This window comes from Amblyraja radiata, chromosome 1 (assembly GCF_010909765.2).
Source record: "Amblyraja radiata isolate CabotCenter1 chromosome 1, sAmbRad1.1.pri, whole genome shotgun sequence".
In the NCBI taxonomy this organism is placed as follows: Eukaryota; Metazoa; Chordata; class Chondrichthyes; order Rajiformes; family Rajidae; genus Amblyraja; species Amblyraja radiata.
In genome coordinates, this window is record NC_045956.1 from 185,177,401 (window position 1) to 185,198,192 (window position 20,792).

General features: G+C 48.7%; 1 protein-coding gene across 1 annotated transcript in view; it reads right to left on the reverse strand.

Moving 5' to 3' along the window:
- LOC116987847 (dedicator of cytokinesis protein 2-like) overlaps positions 1–20,792 on the reverse strand; it is a 1,012,655-nt gene that overhangs the window by 39,471 nt on the left and 952,392 nt on the right. The window contains exon 43 of the mRNA XM_033044139.1: positions 9,824–9,965. Within this exon, the coding sequence (XP_032900030.1) occupies positions 9,824–9,965 (142 nt within the window). The remainder of the gene's footprint in view (positions 1–9,823; positions 9,966–20,792) is intronic.

A 20,792-nucleotide genomic window follows, 5' to 3' on the forward strand; every position in this document is an offset into this window, starting at 1 on the left:
TTACAGAGAGCCACTTTACAATTATTACCGAAGCCACAAACCTGTACCTCAGAATTAGACAGAGATGAGGAGGAATTTCTTTAGTCAGAGGGTGGTGAATCTGTGGAATTCTTTGCAACAGAAGGCTGTAGAGGCCGTCAGTGAATATATTTAAGGCAGAGATAGATATATTCTGGATTAGTATGGGTGTCAGGGGTTATGGGGAGAAGGTAGGAGAATGGGGTTAGGAGGGAGAGATAGATCAGCCATGACTGAATGGCGGACTAGACTTGATGGGCCGAATGGCTGAATTCTACTCCTATCACTTTTGATCTTACGATTAGAGGCAATTTTACAGAGGCCAATTAACTTACAAACCTGCACATATTTGGGATGTGGGAGGAAACCGGATCGCAGGAGGATAAGGGGCAAACTTATAGAGGTGTATAAGATTGTGATTAAAGCAGTGCAGCGTAGGTTCACGAGATTGATCCCTGGGATGGCGGGACTGTCATGTGAGGAAAGATTGAAAAGACGGCTTGTATTCACTGGAGTTTAGAAGGATGAGGGGATCTTATAGAAACATATAAAATTATAGAAGGACTGAACAAGCTAGATGCAGGAAAAATGTTCCCAATGTTGGGCGAGTCCAGAACCAGGGGCCACAGTCTTAGAATAAATGGGTGGTCATTTAAGACTGAGGTGAGAAAAAACTTTTTCACCCCGAGAGTTGTGAATTTATGAATTCCCTGCCACAGAGGGCAGTGGAGGCCAAGTCACTGGATGGATTTAAGAGAGAGTTAGATAGAGCTCTAGGGGCTAGTGGAATCAAGGGATATGGGGAGAAGGCAGGCACGGGTTATTGATTGGGGACGATCAGGCATGATCACAATGAATGGCGGTGCTGGCTCGAAGGGCCGAATGGCCTCCTCCTGCACCTATTTTCTATGTTTCTATGTTTCTATATTATGCGGGGCAATAGATAGGATAGATGCACAGTCTTTTGCCCAGAGTAAGGAAGTAAAGAACCAGAGGACATGGGTTAAGATGAGAGATTGAATAAGAAGCTGAGGGGCAACATTTTCACACAGATAGTGAGGGGTATATATGCTGGAGAAGGTAGTTGAGGCAGGTCCTAAAACAACTTTTAAAAAACACTAGATGACTCATGGCCCGTTGGGTCCCCTTTGTGATGCCGGGAGTATTAGAACAAAATGGTGATCTGAAAATGGCGCCGGGCCCGGCAACCCTCCCCCAACTGCGCAGGCATGGCTGACAGGCCCGGCTAGTGGGAGCGCACTGCGCAGGTGCGACTGTCACGTTGAAACATGTCTCATTCACAGCATAATGTTCATTAAAGTTAATAAAGTGAATTTCTTAAAAAATATTATGAAACTTGGTCCTGCACACCGCAGGCGAATGGTGGGTAAGGCGTCACTAAAATTGTTGCGCGCATTGGCTGTACTTCGGGAACATATACGTACATACAAGATGAGACTTTTAGTTATATATAGATAGATTTGGACAGGAAAATGGATGGGGCAAGTTTAGAGGGACATGGGGATGGGAGATTGCAACCTTCACGTGGTCCGCCCTGTTTCGACTAATGCAATCAACTCGACGTGCACAAATGGAAGATCAAATAGAACAAGTTGTCCTACAACTTTAGGCTGTGCACACCACAGGAAAGAAGAAGTAGAGGGACATGGGGCAAACACAGGCAGGTGGGACTAGTGTAGGGCATCTTGGTCATCATGGGCAAGTTGGGGCCAAAAGGCCAGTTTCCATGCTGTATGACTCTGTGACATCCAGAGAAAAGCAACGCAGTGGTAGGAAGAACGTGTAATCTCTACATAGACAGCGGCCGAGATCAGGGTCCAACCCGGGTCTCCAACGCTGTGACGCATCCGCTCTACCCGTTGTTTCGTTTAGTTAAGGAAGACACAAAATGCTGGAGTAAATCAGCGGGACAGGCAGCATCTCTGGAGAGACGGAATGGGTGACGTTTCGGGTCGAGACACTTAGTTTATGTACTTTTTTTAAGTTAGTTTAGTGATATAGTCGCCGTGATCCAGATCGTTCCGCGTACCCACCGACCCATTTGACTCGCCCCTGAAATTTGACAAACAAGTCAATGTCGTGGTAAAAGCTAGTTTCTTCCAGCTTCGGACGATAGCTAAAATAAAACTATTCCTCCAGTTTGACGACCTGGAAAAGATCATCCACACATTCATCTCCTCCCGCCTAGATTACTGCAACTCCCTTTACACTGGCATCAGCCAATCTTCCCTGTCCCGCCTGCAACTGGTCCAAAACGCCGCAGCGAGACTCCTGACGGGCACCCGAAAAAGGGACCACATCACCCCGATCCTGGCCTCTCCCCACTGGCTCCATGTGCGGTTCCGTATACATTTCAAGATCCTCCTCTATGTTTACAAAGCACTTAACGTGCTTGCCCCCACCTACATCAAAAGTCTGCTTACCCACCACTCCACCTGCAGGTCCCTCAGATCGGCCGACTTGGGGTTACTGAACATCCCGCGGTCTAGGCATAAGCTCAGGGGCGACCGTGCCTTTGCGGTTGCAGCTCCTAGACTGTGGAACAGCATCCCTCTTCCCATCAGAACTGCCCCCTCCATCGACTCCTTTAAGTCGAGACTAAAAACTCATCTTTACTCCCAAGCCTTTCCTGACGTCCTCTGAGGGAGGTCTATATGTATGTATTTATGTATGTACTTAATCTATGAACCAATGTTGTGTAACGTTAGTACCTCCACCAATGTAAAGCACTTTGGTCAACGAGAGTTGTTTTTTAAATGTGCTGTAGAAATAAAAGTTACTTGACTTGACATCTCCTCGCCCGGCTGCCTTTAGGCTTCGTGCCCCGGTGTGGTGGGGGGGGGGGGGGGGGGGGGGTGCCTCCCTCAGCCGAGCTTGAGGCCACAGAAGGTACAGAAGCTGGATGAGTACGACTCGACTCATTACAAGACCCCCCCCCCCCCCAACCCCGGTTCATCTCACCTGCCCATTGCCCAGCGTCCGTCACCCGGCCACTCCCTCCTCTCCCGTTCCCGGTCTTCGGGGAGAAGCGGGCAAGAGACGAGGATCCCATTCTCGGCATGTTCCCGGTTCCACAGCGAGAGAGAGGGACTCAGGTCCCTGCTGCCGGGGGAATGACCAGCGGCCAAATGCAAACTTTAAAGGGCCCGTCCCACTTGGGCGACATTTTCGGCGACAGCCTGAAAAGAGGTTGTCGCGGCGTGGTCGGGGCGTGACGCGGCGTGACGCATGTAGTGACGCGCGGTGTCTCCCTGTCGCCCCCTGGATTTTGGAATGTTCAAAATCTTCAGGCAACATCTGGGTGCCTTATCATGTCGCGCGCCCTGTCACACGCTAACGTACGCCTCCCTGTGGGAGACGGCCGGTGACGCGGGTATATAAAGCGCCAACTTATCCGTTAAAAAGTTATTGGTCCTTAGATTTATTGTAGATAAATTCATTTCCAATGTGATCATTATACTTCGGTGTAACCTTCTTGTGCTGTGGAGGCGGGTGACGCGGAGTGTCGTAGCTTGACGTGTCCTTGACGTGGAGTGTCGTAGCTAGACGTGTCGGTGACGCAGACTGTCGTACAACTTGGCGGTTTTTAGGGCGTTAGTCACCGACGTTCGTAGTCACCGAAAAAATTACAAAATGGGACAGGCCCTTAGGTTTCCCACCACTCTCACTGCTTGAACGTAAAAGTCTCAAGTTAACCCAGTCCACCTTTTTATCCTCACCAACCTATCTGATTTCCCAGCCAGTTTAGTTTTAGAGATACAGTGCGGAAACAGGCCCTTCTACCCACCAAGTCTGCACCGACCAGCGATCCCCGCACATTAACACTATCCTACACACACACTAGGGACAATTTACAATTACACCAAGCCAATTAACCTACAATACGATAAAACTTGATTTATCCCAGGAGGGAACCTGTACATCTTTAGAGTGTGGGAGGAAACCGAACATCTCGGAGAAAACCCACACAGGTCATGGGAAGAACGTACAAACTCACAGCACAGACAGCACCCGTGGTTGGGATCGAACCCGGGTCTCTGGCGCTGCAAGCGGTGTAATGGGCCTGTCCCACTTAGGCAACTTTTTAGGCGACTGCAGGAGACTATGCGGTCGCCACATGGTCGCTACATGTTCGCGGGTGGTTGCCGGGGAGTCGCCTTCATAGTCGTGAGGAGTACTCGCTAGAATTTAGAAGATTGAGGGGGGATCTTATAGAAACTTACAAAATTCTTAATCGGTTGGACAGGTTAGATGCAGGAAGATTGTTCCCGATGTTGGGGAAGTCCAGAACAAGGGGTCACAGTTTAAGGATAAAGGGGAAATCTTTTAGGACCGAGATGAGGAAAACATTTTTCACACAGAGAGTGGTGAATCTGTGGAATTCTCTGCCACAGAAGGTAGTTGAGGCCAGTTCATTGGCTATATTTAAGAGGGAGTTAGATGTGGCTCTTGTGGCTAAAGGGATCAGGGGGTATGGAGAGAAGGCAGGTACAGGATACTGAGTTGGATGATCAGCCATGATCATATTGAATGGTGGTGCAGGCTCAAAGGGCCGAATGGCCTACTCCTGCACCTATTGTCTATGTTTCTATGTCTATGTCTATGTCACCACATGGTCGCCACATGTTCGCGGGTGGTTGCCGGGGAGTCACCTTCATGGTCGTGAGGAGTTCCCGCATTCTAGGAACTAGTCGCGGCCTCATTATGGTCACCGTGAATTTTTCAACATGTTGAACAATTAGCGGCGACTGGAATGAAGCCGCCATGGAGAGTAGCGAGAATTCTCGAGCCGTAGGTGGGTCACCAGGAGGTCCCAGTGGATCGCCAAGAGGTTGAAGGTTCTCGTAGGTTGTAGCCGGTGCTGACCGGTGAATTTCATTGGCTCATTGGGAAAAATAACGTAAGCAGTAGTTTTCAGAACCAAGGATAAACGACCGGTAATGTTAAATGTCCGCCGAGCTTCACAGCCGTGAAGTTAAAAGTTGTCTCCACTCCTTCTCCCTCCCCTCCCCCCCCTCTTTTAAAGGACTGACCGTACACTGTGCTTTCACCGTCTTTTTACAGCGGCAACCTTCCTGTTCATCGCGGTGTGTGTCTGTGTCACATTGGCTTTGCACCGTGTGAATTTCACTCAGACAGCGCTCCCCCCGCTTGCCCTGTCCCCCGCCTGCATAACGGGCTGGTGAAGGAAGCGATGTGTGTGTGCGTGCGTGCGTGCGTGCGTGCGTGTGTGTGTGTTCCACTCTGACAGTCGCCGTTACAGTTGCCGGTTTATCAGGCGACTGCCGGCAACTTGACAGTCGGCAGTCGACAGGCCCGTCAGGCAGCGACTCTACCGCTGCGCCACCGTGCTGCGCGCGTGTGTTTTTTTGCCGAAAGAAAGCTTCAACTGATCCAGAACATATCAGAACAGCAGACACTTGAGGGTAGATTGGAAACTAATCCACGGGAACAATATTACGGGCAGTAATCAATCCATTGGACAGGGACCCCAGGGAGAGAGGGTGAAAGGCACGGACTCTGATTCATTTAAATGCTAATTACATCTCTCATAGAAAATAACACTTTGAGATTAGTGTATTTGGTTATTTGGGATGACATGTGGTGGGTGCCTTGGAGGCTCAGATAACCGTTCAGTAACAGAGCACTGTCTCTCCTTGCATTGGATCCGTGCCATCCAGCAAAGAGCCATTCACTTTACGTTTTAAAGATGGAAACAGCGTGGAAACAGGCCCTTCGGCCCACTGAGACCATGCCGACAATAGGTGCAGGAGTAGGCCATTCGGCCCTTCGAGCCTGCACCGCCATTCAATGTGATCATGGCTGATCATCCCCAATCAGTACCCCGTTCCTGCCTTCTCCCCATATCCCCTGACTCCGCTATTTTTAAGAGCCCTATCTAGCCCTCTCTTGAAAGCATCCAGAGAACCTGCCTCCACCGCCCTCTGAGGCAGAGAATTCCACAGACTCACCACTCTCTGTGAGAAAAAGTGTTTCCTCGTCTCCGTTCTAAATGACTTACTCCTTATTCTTAAACTGTGGCCCCTGGTTCTGGACTCCCCCAACATCGGGAACATGTTTCCTGCCTCTAGCGTGTCCAAGCCCTTAACAATCTTATATGTTTCAATGAGATCTCCTCTCATCCTTCTAAACTCCAGAGTGTACAAGCCCAGCCGCTCTATTCTCTCAGCATATGACAGTCCCGCCATACCGGGAATTAACCTTGTAAACCTACGCTGCACTCCCTCAATAGCAAGAATGTCCTTCCTCAAATTAGGGGACCAAAACTGCACACAATACTCCAGGTGTGGTCTCACTAGGGCTCTGTACAACTGCAGAAGGACCTCTTTGCTCCTATATTCGATTCTTCTTGTTGTCAAGGCCAACATGCCATTCGCCATGCCGACCAGCCATGCCAACCATTCACACGGCATTATCCTACGCAATAGGGATTACCTACAGAGGGCCAAATTAACTTATAAACCCTGCACGTCTCTAGGAGGTTGGAGGAAACCTGAGCACCAGGAGAAAACCCTCGCGGTGACCAGGAGAGCGTGCAAGCTCCACACAGACAGCACCCGCAGTCAGGATCGAACATGGGTCTCCGGCGCTGTACGGCAGCAACTCTACCGCTGCGCCACCGTGCCGTTCAGTCATAGAGTCACACAGCATGGAAACAGGCCCTTCGGCCCGACTCGGCCATGGTGCCGACCTCGAACTGTAGAGTGTAGTGAAATACATTCACATTAAGTGGAGTCCGTGGTTAGTTTTTGCATTCAGTTTAGTTTTAGAGTTACAGCGTAGAAAAAGTCCCTTGGCCCTCGGAGTCCACACCGACCAGTGATCACCTGTACACCAGTTCTATCTTATCCCACTTCCCCCCATCCTACACAACTAGCGACAATTTACAGAAGCCAATTAACCCGCAAACTCCGCACATCCTCGGGAGTGTGGGAGGAAAACCTGAGCGCCCGGAGGGATGCCACGCAGCACGGTAACAGGCCCTTCGGCCCAACGTAAATTGTCCCAAGTGTGTAGGATGGGAGAGTGGGATAAGATAGAACTAGGGTGTAGGTGTACAGGTGATGACATGACATAAGGTGTACAGGTATAGTGCAGTATATTGGAATAGATTGATATAAGTGGAGTACATTAATTTTAGAGATACAGCATGGAAACAAGCCCTTTGTTCCACCGAGTACACGCTGACCACTGTACACTAGATCTATGTTATCCCACTTTCAAATCTTATACACAAGGGGCAATTTACAGACCCACAAACCTGCTTCTTCTTAGGCCCCCTTCGGTCATAGCTGACCATGGGTGTCTCCAGGGCGCTATTCCCTATATGGAGGACGCCAATGCGTGACTTTGTTTAACGTGGGGAGACTGGTGCACAGACAGCCACCCCACGGTCCTTGACAGATCTGGGTCAGGATCCAGTTGCATGGGGTCCAAGACGACCGGAGACCCTTTTCTGCTGCAGCCTTCATCCGCCTTCCCAGCCGTCGTGACGTTAGCTCCACTAAGGTCAGCCATCGTCATCCGCCTGTTCCACCGTTGAGGTCTTGGTTGGATCGCTCTTTGTCAGGGACCTCCCCCTTGACCTTACCGCCATGGGTGGCCCTACCAGGAGCATAGACAGCTCCAGACGGCATCGCTCTCAGGATCTCAGGACCTCCTGCACTCCTTCGGTATGTGGGAGGAAACCGGAGCACCTGGAGAAAATCCACGCGGTCAGAGGGAGAACATGCAAACTCCATATAGACAGCGCTCATAGCCAGGATCAAACCCGGGTCTCTGGTGCTGTGAGGTCGTGTCACAATAGTTGAATTAGGCCACTCGGCCCCGCAAGTTTGCTCCACCATTCAATCATGGCTGATCTATCTCTCCCTCCTAACCCCATTCTCCTGCCTTCTGCCCATAACCCCTGACACCCGTATCAATCAACAGCCATAAGCCATTAAGGGAGCAACTATTGCTACGCCATCATGCCTCCCCTAAAAATATTCAAAGTCTGGGGAAAACACGGGCAGGTGGGACTAGTGTAGATGGGCATGTTGGCTGGCATGGACAAGTTGGGCTGAAGGGCCTGTTTCCACGCTGTACGACTCCATGTCTCCAAAAGGTCCCGACTGTCTCTCATAGTGATCTATTTTCTATAAAGTCTCCCCTCAACCTCTGGCATTCCAGAGAGAACAATCCAAGTCTGTCAAACCTCTCCTTGCAACCAATACCTCCTAATCCAGGCATAATTCTGGTCATCCTTCCATGTGTCTGCTCCAGGCCTGCACATCCTTCCTGTTTTCGAGCAAGCAATACTCCAAATGTGGCCGAATCAAAGTCATCGAGAGCTGCATCACCCGAACCCTAACAGTAACCCTAACCCTCGCCATAACCCTAACCCAAACCCTAGCCCTAACCCTATCCCGAGCTCTAACCCTAGCCCTAGCCCTAGCCCTAACCCTAACTCTAACCCTAACACAAGCCCAAACCCAAGCCCTAAACCTAACCCTAACTAACTTTAACCCTAACCCTAACCCTAGCCCTAACCCTAGCCCAAACCCAAGCCCTAAACCTAACCCTAGCCCTAAACCTAGCCCTAACCCAAACCCTAGCCCTAACCCTAACCCTAACCCTAACCCTGACCCTAACCCTAACCCTAACCCTAACCCTAACTGGGCATCACCCGCAGGACAGCATCCATCAGCGTGTGTGTCGTACAACTTGACAGTTTTACGGGCGTCAGTCACTGACGCTCTCAGTCGCCAAAAAGATCGCCCTTTACTCTCAATGCCCCGACCATACGCCTTCTTTACCCCCTTGTCCAGTTTACTTTAGTGTAGTTTTGAGATACACGGTGGAAACAAGGCCATTCGGCCCACCGAGTCCGCACCGACCAGCGATCCCCGCACACTAACACTACCCTACACACACCAGGGACAATTTACAATTATAACAAGCCAATTCACCCACAATCTTCGACGTAGAAAATAGGTGCAGGAGTAGGCCGTTCGGCCCTTTCGAGCCAGCACCGCCTTTGGAGTGTGGGAGGAAACCGGAGATCCCGGAGAAAACCCATGCAGGTCACGGGAAGAACGTACAAACTCCGTACGACATGCACCCGCAGTCGGGATCGAATCCAGGACCCCGGTGAATGGCGCTGTGAGGCAGCAACTCTACCGATGCGCATATACGTGCCTTGCACACATGAACCATTGAAGAATAGGCAATTGGAAGTCAGCGTAGGACAATCAAATGGAGATGGTAGCCTTGTTTTTACGTGGTGCGAACCAGGCCCATTTGGACCGTAGCGAGCCGGTGCAGGTGTCCCAGCCTCGCCGTTGTCGTGGGTGTCTTCCGTCCCGGTTGCCGCGAGCTTGTCCGTACCGGGAGGGTCCCCTGTGCGTGGGGACGTATGTACGATGCCTGGCCGCTTCGTTCGTCTTCCCTTTCGGTTTCGTGCCTCTGGTTCTGGGGGAGTGGGGGTCCTGTGGCGCCCCCTGCTGGTTAGCCACATGTGGTGCGAACTCTCGGCTCTAGGGGTTGGGTCACGTGACTTGGTTCGTCGGGAGGAGCGGGTCACGGGGCTTCCCTGGGATATATATTTCGGGTCGGGGACGCCCGTGCCCCTGGTTGTGGTGTTTGGGAGCTGTCCTGTGTATTACTAACAAGGAACTCTTTGCGTGACAACTGGTGTCCCGGCTTCACCCGCAACCCCTGACCTACCAATCCCATTCCCTCATCAACAGTTAGCTCATCCCAACAGGGGCCGAAAGGATACATTGCCCAGGGGCATTGTTGACCTCATCGCCAGGCTGCGCGGTTGTCTTCATTATGTCCGCGTTTGGGAACTGGTTCAGGAGGAATTGCTCAACATCCTCTCGTCTCTCGTACTCCTTCCCTCGGTGAATGAAGATCTTGTTCTGGAATGGCAAGAGAAGGTCCATGGTTAGATGAGCTTAGTTTATTACAGGCACGGGCCGTGAGGAAGTAAGTAAGTACGTTTATTGGCCAAGTATTCACATACAAGGAATTTGCCTTGGTGCTCCGCCCACAAGTAACAACATGACATATAGTGACAGTTACGAATAACTCAGAAAACACTAAACATTAATAATAATAAAACATTAATGATAAAACACCATTGATCAAGCATGTGAACCAACAAAATACCAGATCAAAGGGAGGCTACAGATTTTTGGCTGTTGAGTAGAGCAACTACTCGTGGATAAAAACTGTTTTTATGTCTGGCTGTGGCAGCTTTGACAATCTGGAGTCGCCTTCCAGAGGGAAGTGATTCAAAGAAGTGATTAAGAGTGATTCAAAGCTACAGTCCAGGGAAGATAGTGCGAGGATTTATAATGAGGTAGATGATAAGTAAGGACCTAGAGGCAGGAAACATGTTCCCGATGTTGCGGGAGTCCAGAACCTGTTTCCATCCAGTATCACTCTATGACTCTACAAACTAAAATATCTGCAGTTGCTTCCTACACATCCCGGTCAGAATGGACATGCTGGGCTGTGGCAGCTTTGACAGTCCGGAGTCGCCTTCCAGAGGGAAGTGATTCAAAGAGTTTGTGGCCAGGGTGAGAGGGGTCAGAGATGATCTTGCCCGCTTGCTTCCTGGCCCTTGCAGTGTACAGTTCATCAATGGAGGGAAGGTTGCAGCCAATAATCTTCTCTGCTGATCGGACGATTCGCTGCAGCCTCCAGGTGTCGTGCTTGGTGGCTGAGCCCAACCAGACCATGATGGAGAAGGTGAGGACAGACTCTACGATGGCCGTGTAGAATTGGACCATCATTGCCTGTGGCAGATTGTGCTTCCTCAGCTGCCGCAGGAAGTACATCCTCTGTTGGGCCTTTTTGACTGTGGAGTCGATGGTAGCCCCCCATTTAAGGTCCTTGGAGATGAAGGTTCCCAGGAAATTAAAAGACTACACAGATGTGACTGAGGTGTTGTTGATGGTGAGTGGGGTGAGGGGAGGGGGAGCTCTCCTAAAGTCTACAATCAATTCCACTGTCTTAAGAGCATTGAGCTCTAGGTTGTTGCTACGGCACCAGGACGCCAGCTGTGACACTTCCTGTCTGTAGGCAGATTCCTCCCCATCCTGGATCAGTCCAATCAGGGTAGTGTCATCCGCAAACTTGAGAAGCTTGACAGAGGTGTCTGTGGAGGTGCAGTCGTTGGTGTAGAGAGAGTAGAGGAGAGGGGAGAGTACACAGCCTTGCGGTGCTCCCATGCTGAGTAATTACTGAGGGTAGGTGGTCAGTCGGCTTTTTAAAAAAATCGTGAAAACCGCGCATGCGCCGATTGTTCTCCTCTCCGGTAGGCAGTCGGTCGACTTTTATAATTTGTCTTCAAAAGCCTTATCTCTCAATAAAGTATTTAAAAACATAGAGCTCAAAGAAATTTACCTACCACATTATTTGTACACGAACTACGTTCTCTCTTTGTTTCTTAAGATACTCTTAAGATAATAACACTCCGAACCCACCAAGAAACTTGCGCTGTGCAGCACATGCCCGCAGTACACGGTGCTAAGGCAGAATTTCAGCTGCCTTTATAGACCGTTGTCATTGAAGGCTTGAAGCAGCTTCGACGGCACGTGAGTTGCACATACATTCGCGAGTTACATGTACTGCGGATGAAAGGCACGGGAGAATTATACGAGGAGATCGATCTCTTAGGTCGGAATAATTCTCCCGTGCGTTTACTATTTATATTTAATAATTACCATGTTATAATATTAGTCAGGGTAGGCACAGGGTAGAACGTGCCTGGTTTATTATTGTCCCGTGTACTGGGGTGCAATGAAAAGCTTTTTGGCGTGTGCTAACCAGTCAGCAAAAATACTTTTACATGATTACAATCAAGCCGTCCACAGATGACCACTCAAGTTGGTGAGTGGATGGTTCCGTTCATAAGGTCATGAGTGATAGGAGTCAAATTAGGCCATTCGGCCCATCAAGTCCACTGCATCATTCAATCGTGGCTGATCTATCTCTCCCTCCTAACCCCATTCTCCTGCCTTCTCCCCATAACCCCTGACACCCGTACTGATCAAGAATCTATCTATCTCTGCCTTAAAAATATCCATTGACTTGGCCTCCACCGCCGTCTGCGGCAATGAGTTCCACAGATTCACCGCCCTCTGACTAAAGAAATGCCTCTTCATGTCCTTCGTAAAGGAACATCCTTTAATTCTGAGGCTGTGACCTCTGGACCTAGACTCTTCCTTTAGTGGAAACATCCTCTCCACATCCACTCGATCCAAGCCTTTCACTATTCAGTTGCCTGTTAACAGCTGGGAAGAAACTGTCCCTGAATCTGGAGGCGTGTGTTTTCACACTTCTGTACCTTTTGCCTGATGGGAGAGGGGAGAGGGGAGGTGTCCGGGGTGATACTGGTCGCTGATTATGCTGCTGGCCTTGCCGAGGCAGCGTGGCGTGGATGGTAGATGGGATGAGTGTCAGTTAACTAGCCTTAAAGGGTGGACAATACTATCTCTAGCCCAACAACAGAAAGGTGAAACACAAATTTAAATCTAAATCCGATGCCATGATGGGTGCACCAATTGATACAGTGAAATTTGAGTTACCATACAGCCATACGAATAAAAATAACCCAATACATGATAGAGTTTAACGTAAACATCCACCACGGCGGAATCAATGTTTCTCACAGTGATGGATGTAGTGGCTTTATAGACAATAGACAATAGGTCATTCGAGTAGGTCAATCGGCCCTTCAAGTCAGCACCAGGTGAAAAAGTGTTTCCTCAACTCCGTTCTAAATGGCTTACCCCTTATTCTTAAACTGTGGCCCCTGGTTCTGGACTCCCCCAACATCGGGAACATGTTTCCTGCCTCTAGTGTGTCCAAGCCCTTAACAATCTTATATGTTTCAATGAGATACCCTCTCATCCTTCTAAACTCCAGAGTCTACAAGCCCAGCCGCTCCATTCTCTCAGCATATGACAGTCCCTCCATCCCGGGAATTAACCTTGTAAACCTACGCTGCACTCCCTCAATAGCAAGAATGTCCTTCCTCATATTAGGGGACCAAAACTGCACACAATACTCCAGGTGTGGTCTCACTAGGGCTCTGTACAACTGCAGAAGGACCTCTTTGCTCCTCTATTCGATTCCTCTTGTTATAAAGGCCAACATGCCATTCGCGTTCATCACTGCCTGCTGTACCTGCATGCTTACTTTCAGTTACTTTATTTTGTGCCTCATAAATGATGGCATTTGCCTTTAAATCTTGCCAGCCTGTGGGTGGGATGTATTAGGTAGTCGGTGGCGTGTTTGCTGCGGGGATTCTTGCGCTGGTTAGATGTTTTAGTTTTAGTCTTGGAGCCAACATGGTCGGAGGGATACCCTTTGACCATGTGGAGCTGCCATAACGTTTAACAGCTACGAGCTAGAGTTTGACGAAGATTAAAGTGTACGAGTCAGAGAAGAAGGTTGGATGAATATCTTACTGTTTTTCTTCAACAATAAAGAAATTATTAATCAAAAGACAGTGTTATGAAGATTCATCTTTCGAGAAGCTCTGAAAGTCACGCGGAGAGCTCACATGCGTAAAAAGGTAAGAAGCGGCCGATTCGGGAACTCCAAGACGCAGAGTGCATTCCTCCATCCCGATGTCGGAGTTCCGATCATCCCGACGAGAGGGCCTGTACATCGGGCGGTCCGTAGCGGCGACTGGGGAGGGCTCAAAGGTCCCGACCACGGGTGAACAAAGAGGAAGATGACTGAACGTTATTGTCTTCTAATAGAGTGGCAGATTATGATATCGTTCAAGTAATTGCTCCCTCCAGCACTGCATTCGCTGTAAGGCAGCAACTCTACCGCTGTGCCACCATGACCGCCTTTACAACCTTTATATAACTTACAACCCAGTGGTATGAATGTTAATTTCTCTCATTTCAAGTAACTCCTGCATCCCACTCCCCCACACCTCTGTCCCCCTCCCCACCCTAGTCGACCTACCAATGCCACCCTTCTTCAGTCTGAACATACTTCCCTTATCAACCTTCGTTATTTCCAGAACGGCCTAACCATCTCTTTCCAGTGGCCAATACTCATGTTCCTGAACCGAGCTGCCCAATCCTAATCCTACGTCGGTCTGAAGAAGGGTCCGTACCCAAGACGTCACTCATCCATTCCCTCCACAGATGCTGCCTGACCTGCAGAGTTACTCCAGCACTTTGGGTCCAGTTTAGATATTAGTTTAGAGCATGGAAACAGGCCCTTCGGACCATCAAGTCCACACCCACCACCAATCTCACCTTCACACTAGTTTTGATGCTAACCCACTTTCTCACCCACTCACTGGGGACAAGTTACTTTGAGTTTTTCTCAAGATTCCAGCATCTCCAGTACTTTGTGCCTTCATAACACATGGTCTTGGGGCACATCTGGAAAGGAATTAAATGCAGAGAAATGTGCGGTATCGTATGTTGCGAAGTCCAACGCGGGCAGGACCTACACAGCTCTGGGGAGTGTTGTAGAGCAGAGGGATCTAAGAGAGCAGGCAGTGAAGAAAGCGAATGGCATGTTGGCCTTTATAACAAGAGGAATCGAATATAGGAGCAAAGAGGTCCTTCTGCAGTTGTACAGAGCCCTAGTGAGACCACACCTGGAGTATTGTGTGCAGTTTTGGTCCCCTAATTTGAGGAAGGACATTCTTGCTATTGAGGGAGTGCAGCGTAGGTTTACAAGGTTAATTCCCGGGATGGCGGGACTGTCATATGCTGAGAGAATGGAGCAGCTGGGCTTGTACACTGGAGTTTAGAAGGATGAGAGGATATCTTATTCAAACATATAAGATTATTAAGGGTTTGGACACGCTAGAGGCAGGAAACATGTTCCCGATGTTGGGAGAGTCCAGAACCAGGGGCCACAGTTTAAGAATAAGGGGTTAGCCATTTAGAACAGAGATGAGGAAAAACATTTTCACACAGAGATTTGTGAATCTGTGGAATTCTCTGCCTCTGAAGGCGGTGGAGGCCAGTTCTCTGGAGGCTTTCAAGAGAGAGTTGGATAGAGCTCTTGAAGATAGAGGCGTGAAGGGATATGGGGAGAAGACAGGAACGGGGTACTGATTGGGGATGATCAGCCATGATCACAGTGAATGGCAGTGCTGGCTCAAAGGGCTGAATGGCCTACTCCTGCACCTATTATCTATTGTCTATGGTTCCTTGAAGGTCCAGTCACAGGTAGATAGTGTGGTCAAAATGTCTTTTTGCACATTGGCCTTCATCAGTCAGAGTATTGAGTATAGAAGTTGGGAGGTCATGTTGCAGTTGTATAAGACGTTGGTGAGGCCGCATTTAGACTATTGTGTACAGTTCTGGGCACCATGTTATAGGAAAGATGTTGTCTAGCTGGAGAGGGTACAGAGAAGATTTACGAAGAAGTTGCCAGGACTAGAGGGTCTGAACTCCCGGATGAGGTTGAGCTGGCTAGAATTCTATTGCTTGTAGCACAGGAGGATGAGGGGTGATAAAATCAGTAGAGGAATAGATCGGGTAGATGCACAGTCTCTTGCTCAGAGTAGGGGAATCGAGGACCAGAGGACATAGGATTAAGGCACTGTAAATGGGAGAGGATTTAATAGGAGTCTGAGGGGTAATTTTTTTCACACAAAGGATGGCAGGTGTCTGGAACCAGCTCCCGGAGGAGGTAGTTGAGGCAGATGCTATTGCAATGTTGAAGAAACAATTAGACAGGTACATGGATGGAACAGGTTTGGAGGGATATGGGCCAAACGCAGGCAGGTGGGACTAGTGTAGATGGGACATGTTGGTTGGTGTGGGCAAGTTGGGCAAGTTTCCACGCTGTTTCACGCTAGCATTTCTGTCAAGAAGGCTTGAATACAAAAGCAGGGAAGTAATTCTGAGGCTGAGTAAGGCGCTGGATGTCGTATTTGGAGCATTGTGATCAATTTTGGGCACCGGATCTGAGGAAGGATGTGCTGGCTCTGGAAAGGATCCCGAGGAGGTTCACAAGAATGATCCCAGGAATTGGTGGGTTAACATTTGACGGCACTGGGCCTGTACTCGCTGGAGTTTAGAAGGATGAGGGGGTACCTCATTGAAACTTACCGAATAGTGAAAGGCCTGGATAGAGTGGATGTGGAGAGGATGTTTCCACTAGTGGGAGAGTCTAGGACCAGAGGTCACACCCTCAGAATTCAAGGACGTTCTTTTAGGAAGGAGATGAGGAGGAATTTCTTTAGTCAGAGGGTGGTGAATCTTTGGAATTCATTACCACAGAAGGCTATGGAGGCCAAGTCAGTGGGTATTTTTAAGGCAGATATTGATTAGGGGTTATGGGGAGAAGGCAGGAGAACGGGGTTAGGAGGGAAGGATAGATAAACCACGATTGGTGGTGGTGGAGTAGACTTGATGGGCCAATTGGCCTAATTCTGCTCCTATCGCTTATGACCTTATGACTTGTAGGATTCTACCACTCTATCTGTGCTCGCTCACTGGCCATTACCTAATGTAGCTAAGTCAATCATTGACTCTTACTTTCCTTTCTTCAGGTTTCTTAGCAATGTGCTGCCATACCTTCTCATGAGTAGGAACTGCAGATGCTGGTTTAAACCGAAGATAGACGCAAAAACTCAGGCAGCATCTCCGGATACAAGGAATGGGCGACGTTTTGGGTAGAGACACTCCTTCAGACTTATGTCTCGGGTCTCGACCCCCTCATCCTTCTAAACTCCAGCGAGTTCAGACCCAGTGTCGTCAGACATTCATCATATGCTAACCCACTCATTCAATAGACAATAGACAATAGACAATAGGTGCAGGAGTAGGCCATTCAACCCTTCGAGCCAGCACCGCCATTCAATGTGATAATTCCCAATCAGTACCCCGTTCCTGCCTTCTCTCTATATCCCCCGACTCCGCTATTTTTAAGAGCCCTATCTAGCTCTCTCTTGAAAGTGTCCAGAGAACCTGCCTCCACCGCCCTCTGAGGGAGAGAATTCCACAGACTCACCACTCTCTGTGAGAAAAAGTGTTTCCTCGTCTCCGTTCTAAATGGCTTACCCCTTATTCTTGAACTGTGGCCCCTGGTTCAATGTGATCATGGCTGATCATCCCCAATCAGTACCCCGTTCCTGTCTTCTACCTATATCCCATGAACATTACCGTTTATATCAAAAGAATTTGAGTATAGGAACAGGGAGGTTCTACTGCAGTTGTACAGCGTCTTGGTGAGATCACATCTGGAGTATTGCGTACAGTTTTGGTCTCCAAATCTAAGGAAGGACATTATTGCCATAGAGGGAGTACAGAGAAGGTTCACCAAACTGATTCCTGGGATGTCAGGACTTTCATATGAGGAAAGACTGGATAGACTCGGCTTGTATTCGCTAGAATTTAGGAAATTGAGAGGGGATCTTATAGAAACTTACAAAATTCTTAAGGGGTTGGACAGGCTAGATGCAGGAAGATTGTTCCCGATGTTGGGGAAGTCCAGGGCAAGGGGTCACAGCTTAAGGATAAGGGGGAAATATTTTAGGACCGAGATGAGAAATACATTTTTTCACACAGAGAGTGGTGAATCTGTGGAATTCTCTGCCACAGAAGGTAGTTGAGGCCAGTTCATTGGCTATATTTAAGAGGGAGTTAGATGTGGCCCTTGTGGCTAAAGGGATCAGGGGGTATGGAGAGAAGGCAGGTACGGGATACTGAGTCGGATGATCAGCCATGATCATATTGAATGGCGGTGCTGGTTCGAAGGACCGAATGGCCTACTCCTGCACCTATTTTCTATGTTTCTATGTTTCAAATCCGCTTTCTTTAAGAGCTCTGGGGATCATTCTTGTAAACCTCCTCTGGACCCTCTCCAGACAGAGATGCTGCCTGTCCCGCTGTGTTGCTCCAGCACTTTGTGTCACATCTTCTCAGCCGCCCTGTTTGATTCCTTCATCACTGAAGTAGCTCGTACATCCGCCTTTTCACTCGCCCGACAGCATATTGCGAGAGAGATGGAAGCTCAGGTCCTTGTGCTAAATATCAAACCAAGTCCCGGCTTGACTCCAGGGATATAATGCCTGCATTTTTGTACATTCAAGAGACCGATGCGATCAGAGAAATATCATTACTCAAAGATAGCTTTTGAAGAATCCATTAACATTCTGTCGTTTCATTTAAATTTAAATATACCTCTTCATTTTTCTTATTTCTAAAAGGACTTGAGATGTTTGTGTGATGACAGTTTCAATCTATCTCCAAAGCTCATTTATATTCAGTCCATTTGGCTCCTGCAGATATTTTCCGCCTGGTTTTTATTCCCTTTACAATCTGTTCACCCACTTCCTGGTTCTTTCCACTCCCCAGTGAAAAGACTAGGCTTGTATTCACTGGAGTTTAGAAGGATGAGGGAGCATCTTACAGAAACATATAAAATTAAAAAAGGACTGGACAAGCTAGATGCAGGAAAAATGTTCCCAATGTTGGGCGAGTCCAGAACCAGGGGCCACAGTCTTAGAATAAAGGGGAGGTCATTTAAGACTGAGGTGAGAAAAAACTTTTTCACCCAGAGAGTTGTGAATTTATGGAATTCCCTGCCACAGAGGGCAGTGGAGGCCAAGTCACTGGATGGATTTAAGAGAGAGTTAGATAGAGCTCTAGGGGCTAGTGGAATCAAGGGATATGGGGAGAAGGCAGGCACGGGTTATTGATTGGGGACGATCAGCCATGATCACAATGAATGGTGGTGCTGGCTCGAAGGGCCGAATGGCCTCCTCCTGCACCTATTTTCTATGTTTCTATGTCGACAGGCGACTAGGCTGTCGCCACATGGTCGCCGGGGTGTCGCCTGTATGGTCTCCACAGTCGCCCAAAGAGTCGTAGCGTTTTTCTGGTCACCGCTGGATTTTGAAATGCTCAAACATTTTTGGCGACAGTTGCCACCCGTGGGCTTGTCGTAGCTTGACTTCTCCTGACGTAGGTGCTGTCGTAGGTTGTCATCAGGATGGCGTAGGTTGTCGCCGGTGCCGACTTCAGTGAAGTCCATTGGCGACTACCTACGTCGACCGGCGACTGAATTGTCTTCAGTTGCTGCTGACAGCGTCGTAGGTTGTCGTAGGTGGACGTAGGTTGTCGTAGGTGTGGTAGTAGGTGGATGTCCTATGGGTCGCTGGTGGTCGGTAGCTTGACGTCGACTAGGTGGTAGGTTGTTATAGCTTGTCGTAGACATTGTCGTAGGGGGGGGATCCAGTCACCGGTTTATCGGCAACCTGCTACAATATAACAATTACAGCACAGAAACAGGCCAACTCGGCCCTTCTAGTCCGTGCCGAACACGTATTCTCCCCTAGTCCCATATACCTGCACTCAGACCATAACCCTCCATTCCTTTCCCGTCCATATAACTATCCAATTCATTTTTAAATGATAAAATCGAACCTGCCTCCACCACTTCCACTGGAAGCTCATTCCACACAGCTACCACTCTCTGAGTAAAGAAGTTCCCCCTCATGTAACCCTTAAACTTCAGTCCCTTAATTCTCAAGTCATGTCCTCTTGTTTGAATCTTCCCTACTCTCAGTGGGAAAAGCTTATCCACGTCAACTCTGTCTATCCCTCTCATCATTTTAAAGACCTCTATGAAGTCCCCCCTTAATCCTCTGTGGGGGGGGGGTTGAGTCGCCAGTTTTTCAGCGACTTGCTACGACTGTAATTCGCCGGCAGTCGCCGAAAAAATTGCCTAAGTGGGACAGGCCCATAAAGCACGAGGTGTCTGTTTCAGACAGAACCTGCCTCAAACAGTCCAATGATTCCAGCAAACCAAGCAGAAAGCAATTGACTTTCACATTGCTACTCCCCATTTCTGGGCAACTGGTTATCTCCTGTTACAGTCTTTTCAATCAGAAGAAGTAATCTTTTCCCATTCAATCTTATAAAAAGGTTTAACAATTTAAAAACTTTATTCATATATTTTTCGCAGTCTTCTCCGCCTGAGTGAAGCTCGTTCAAGTATCTCTTACAATGAAATTGCGGGACACTACGGCACAGGGGCAGGCCACTCGGCCCACAATGCCTGTGCTATACATGGTGCCAATTTAAACCAGGACCACTTCCCGACACATAACCATGTTCACACATTCCCAGCTCGTTCAAATCTCTGTCTGCACACTTCCTAATCTTATTTGCTTCCACCAGCAGCTCTGGCACCTAGCTCCAGGCACCCACAGCTCCATATTAAAAATATTGTCTCAGACTTTCCCCCTCTGAACAGCTTTCGATCATAAATGACAGGAGCAAATTTAGGCCATTCGGCCCATCAAGTCTACTCCAAAGTCAAAGTCAATTATATTCGTCATTCAATCATGACTGATCTGCATCTCCCCCCCAAGCCCTTTCTCCCCATAACCTCTGACACCCGTACTAATCAAGCATCTATCCATCTCTGCCTTAAATATATCCACAAAAATGCTGGAGAAACTCAGCGGGTGAGGCAGCATCTATGGAGCGAAGGAATAGATGACGTTTCGGGCCGAAACCATTAAAACCATGATTCCAAATCTGCCCATCACGGCTTATTAACGTCCAAGTACAGGATATAAAAATCATGAGAAGAACAGATCGGGGGCATGCTAGGTCTTTTACTCAAGGCAAGGGAATCAAAAACAAGTGTGTTTAAGGTGAGAGTGACAAGATTTAACACTAACCTGAGGAAAAACCTTTCCACTCAGAGGGTCGTGGGTATGAACAGGTTGTCAA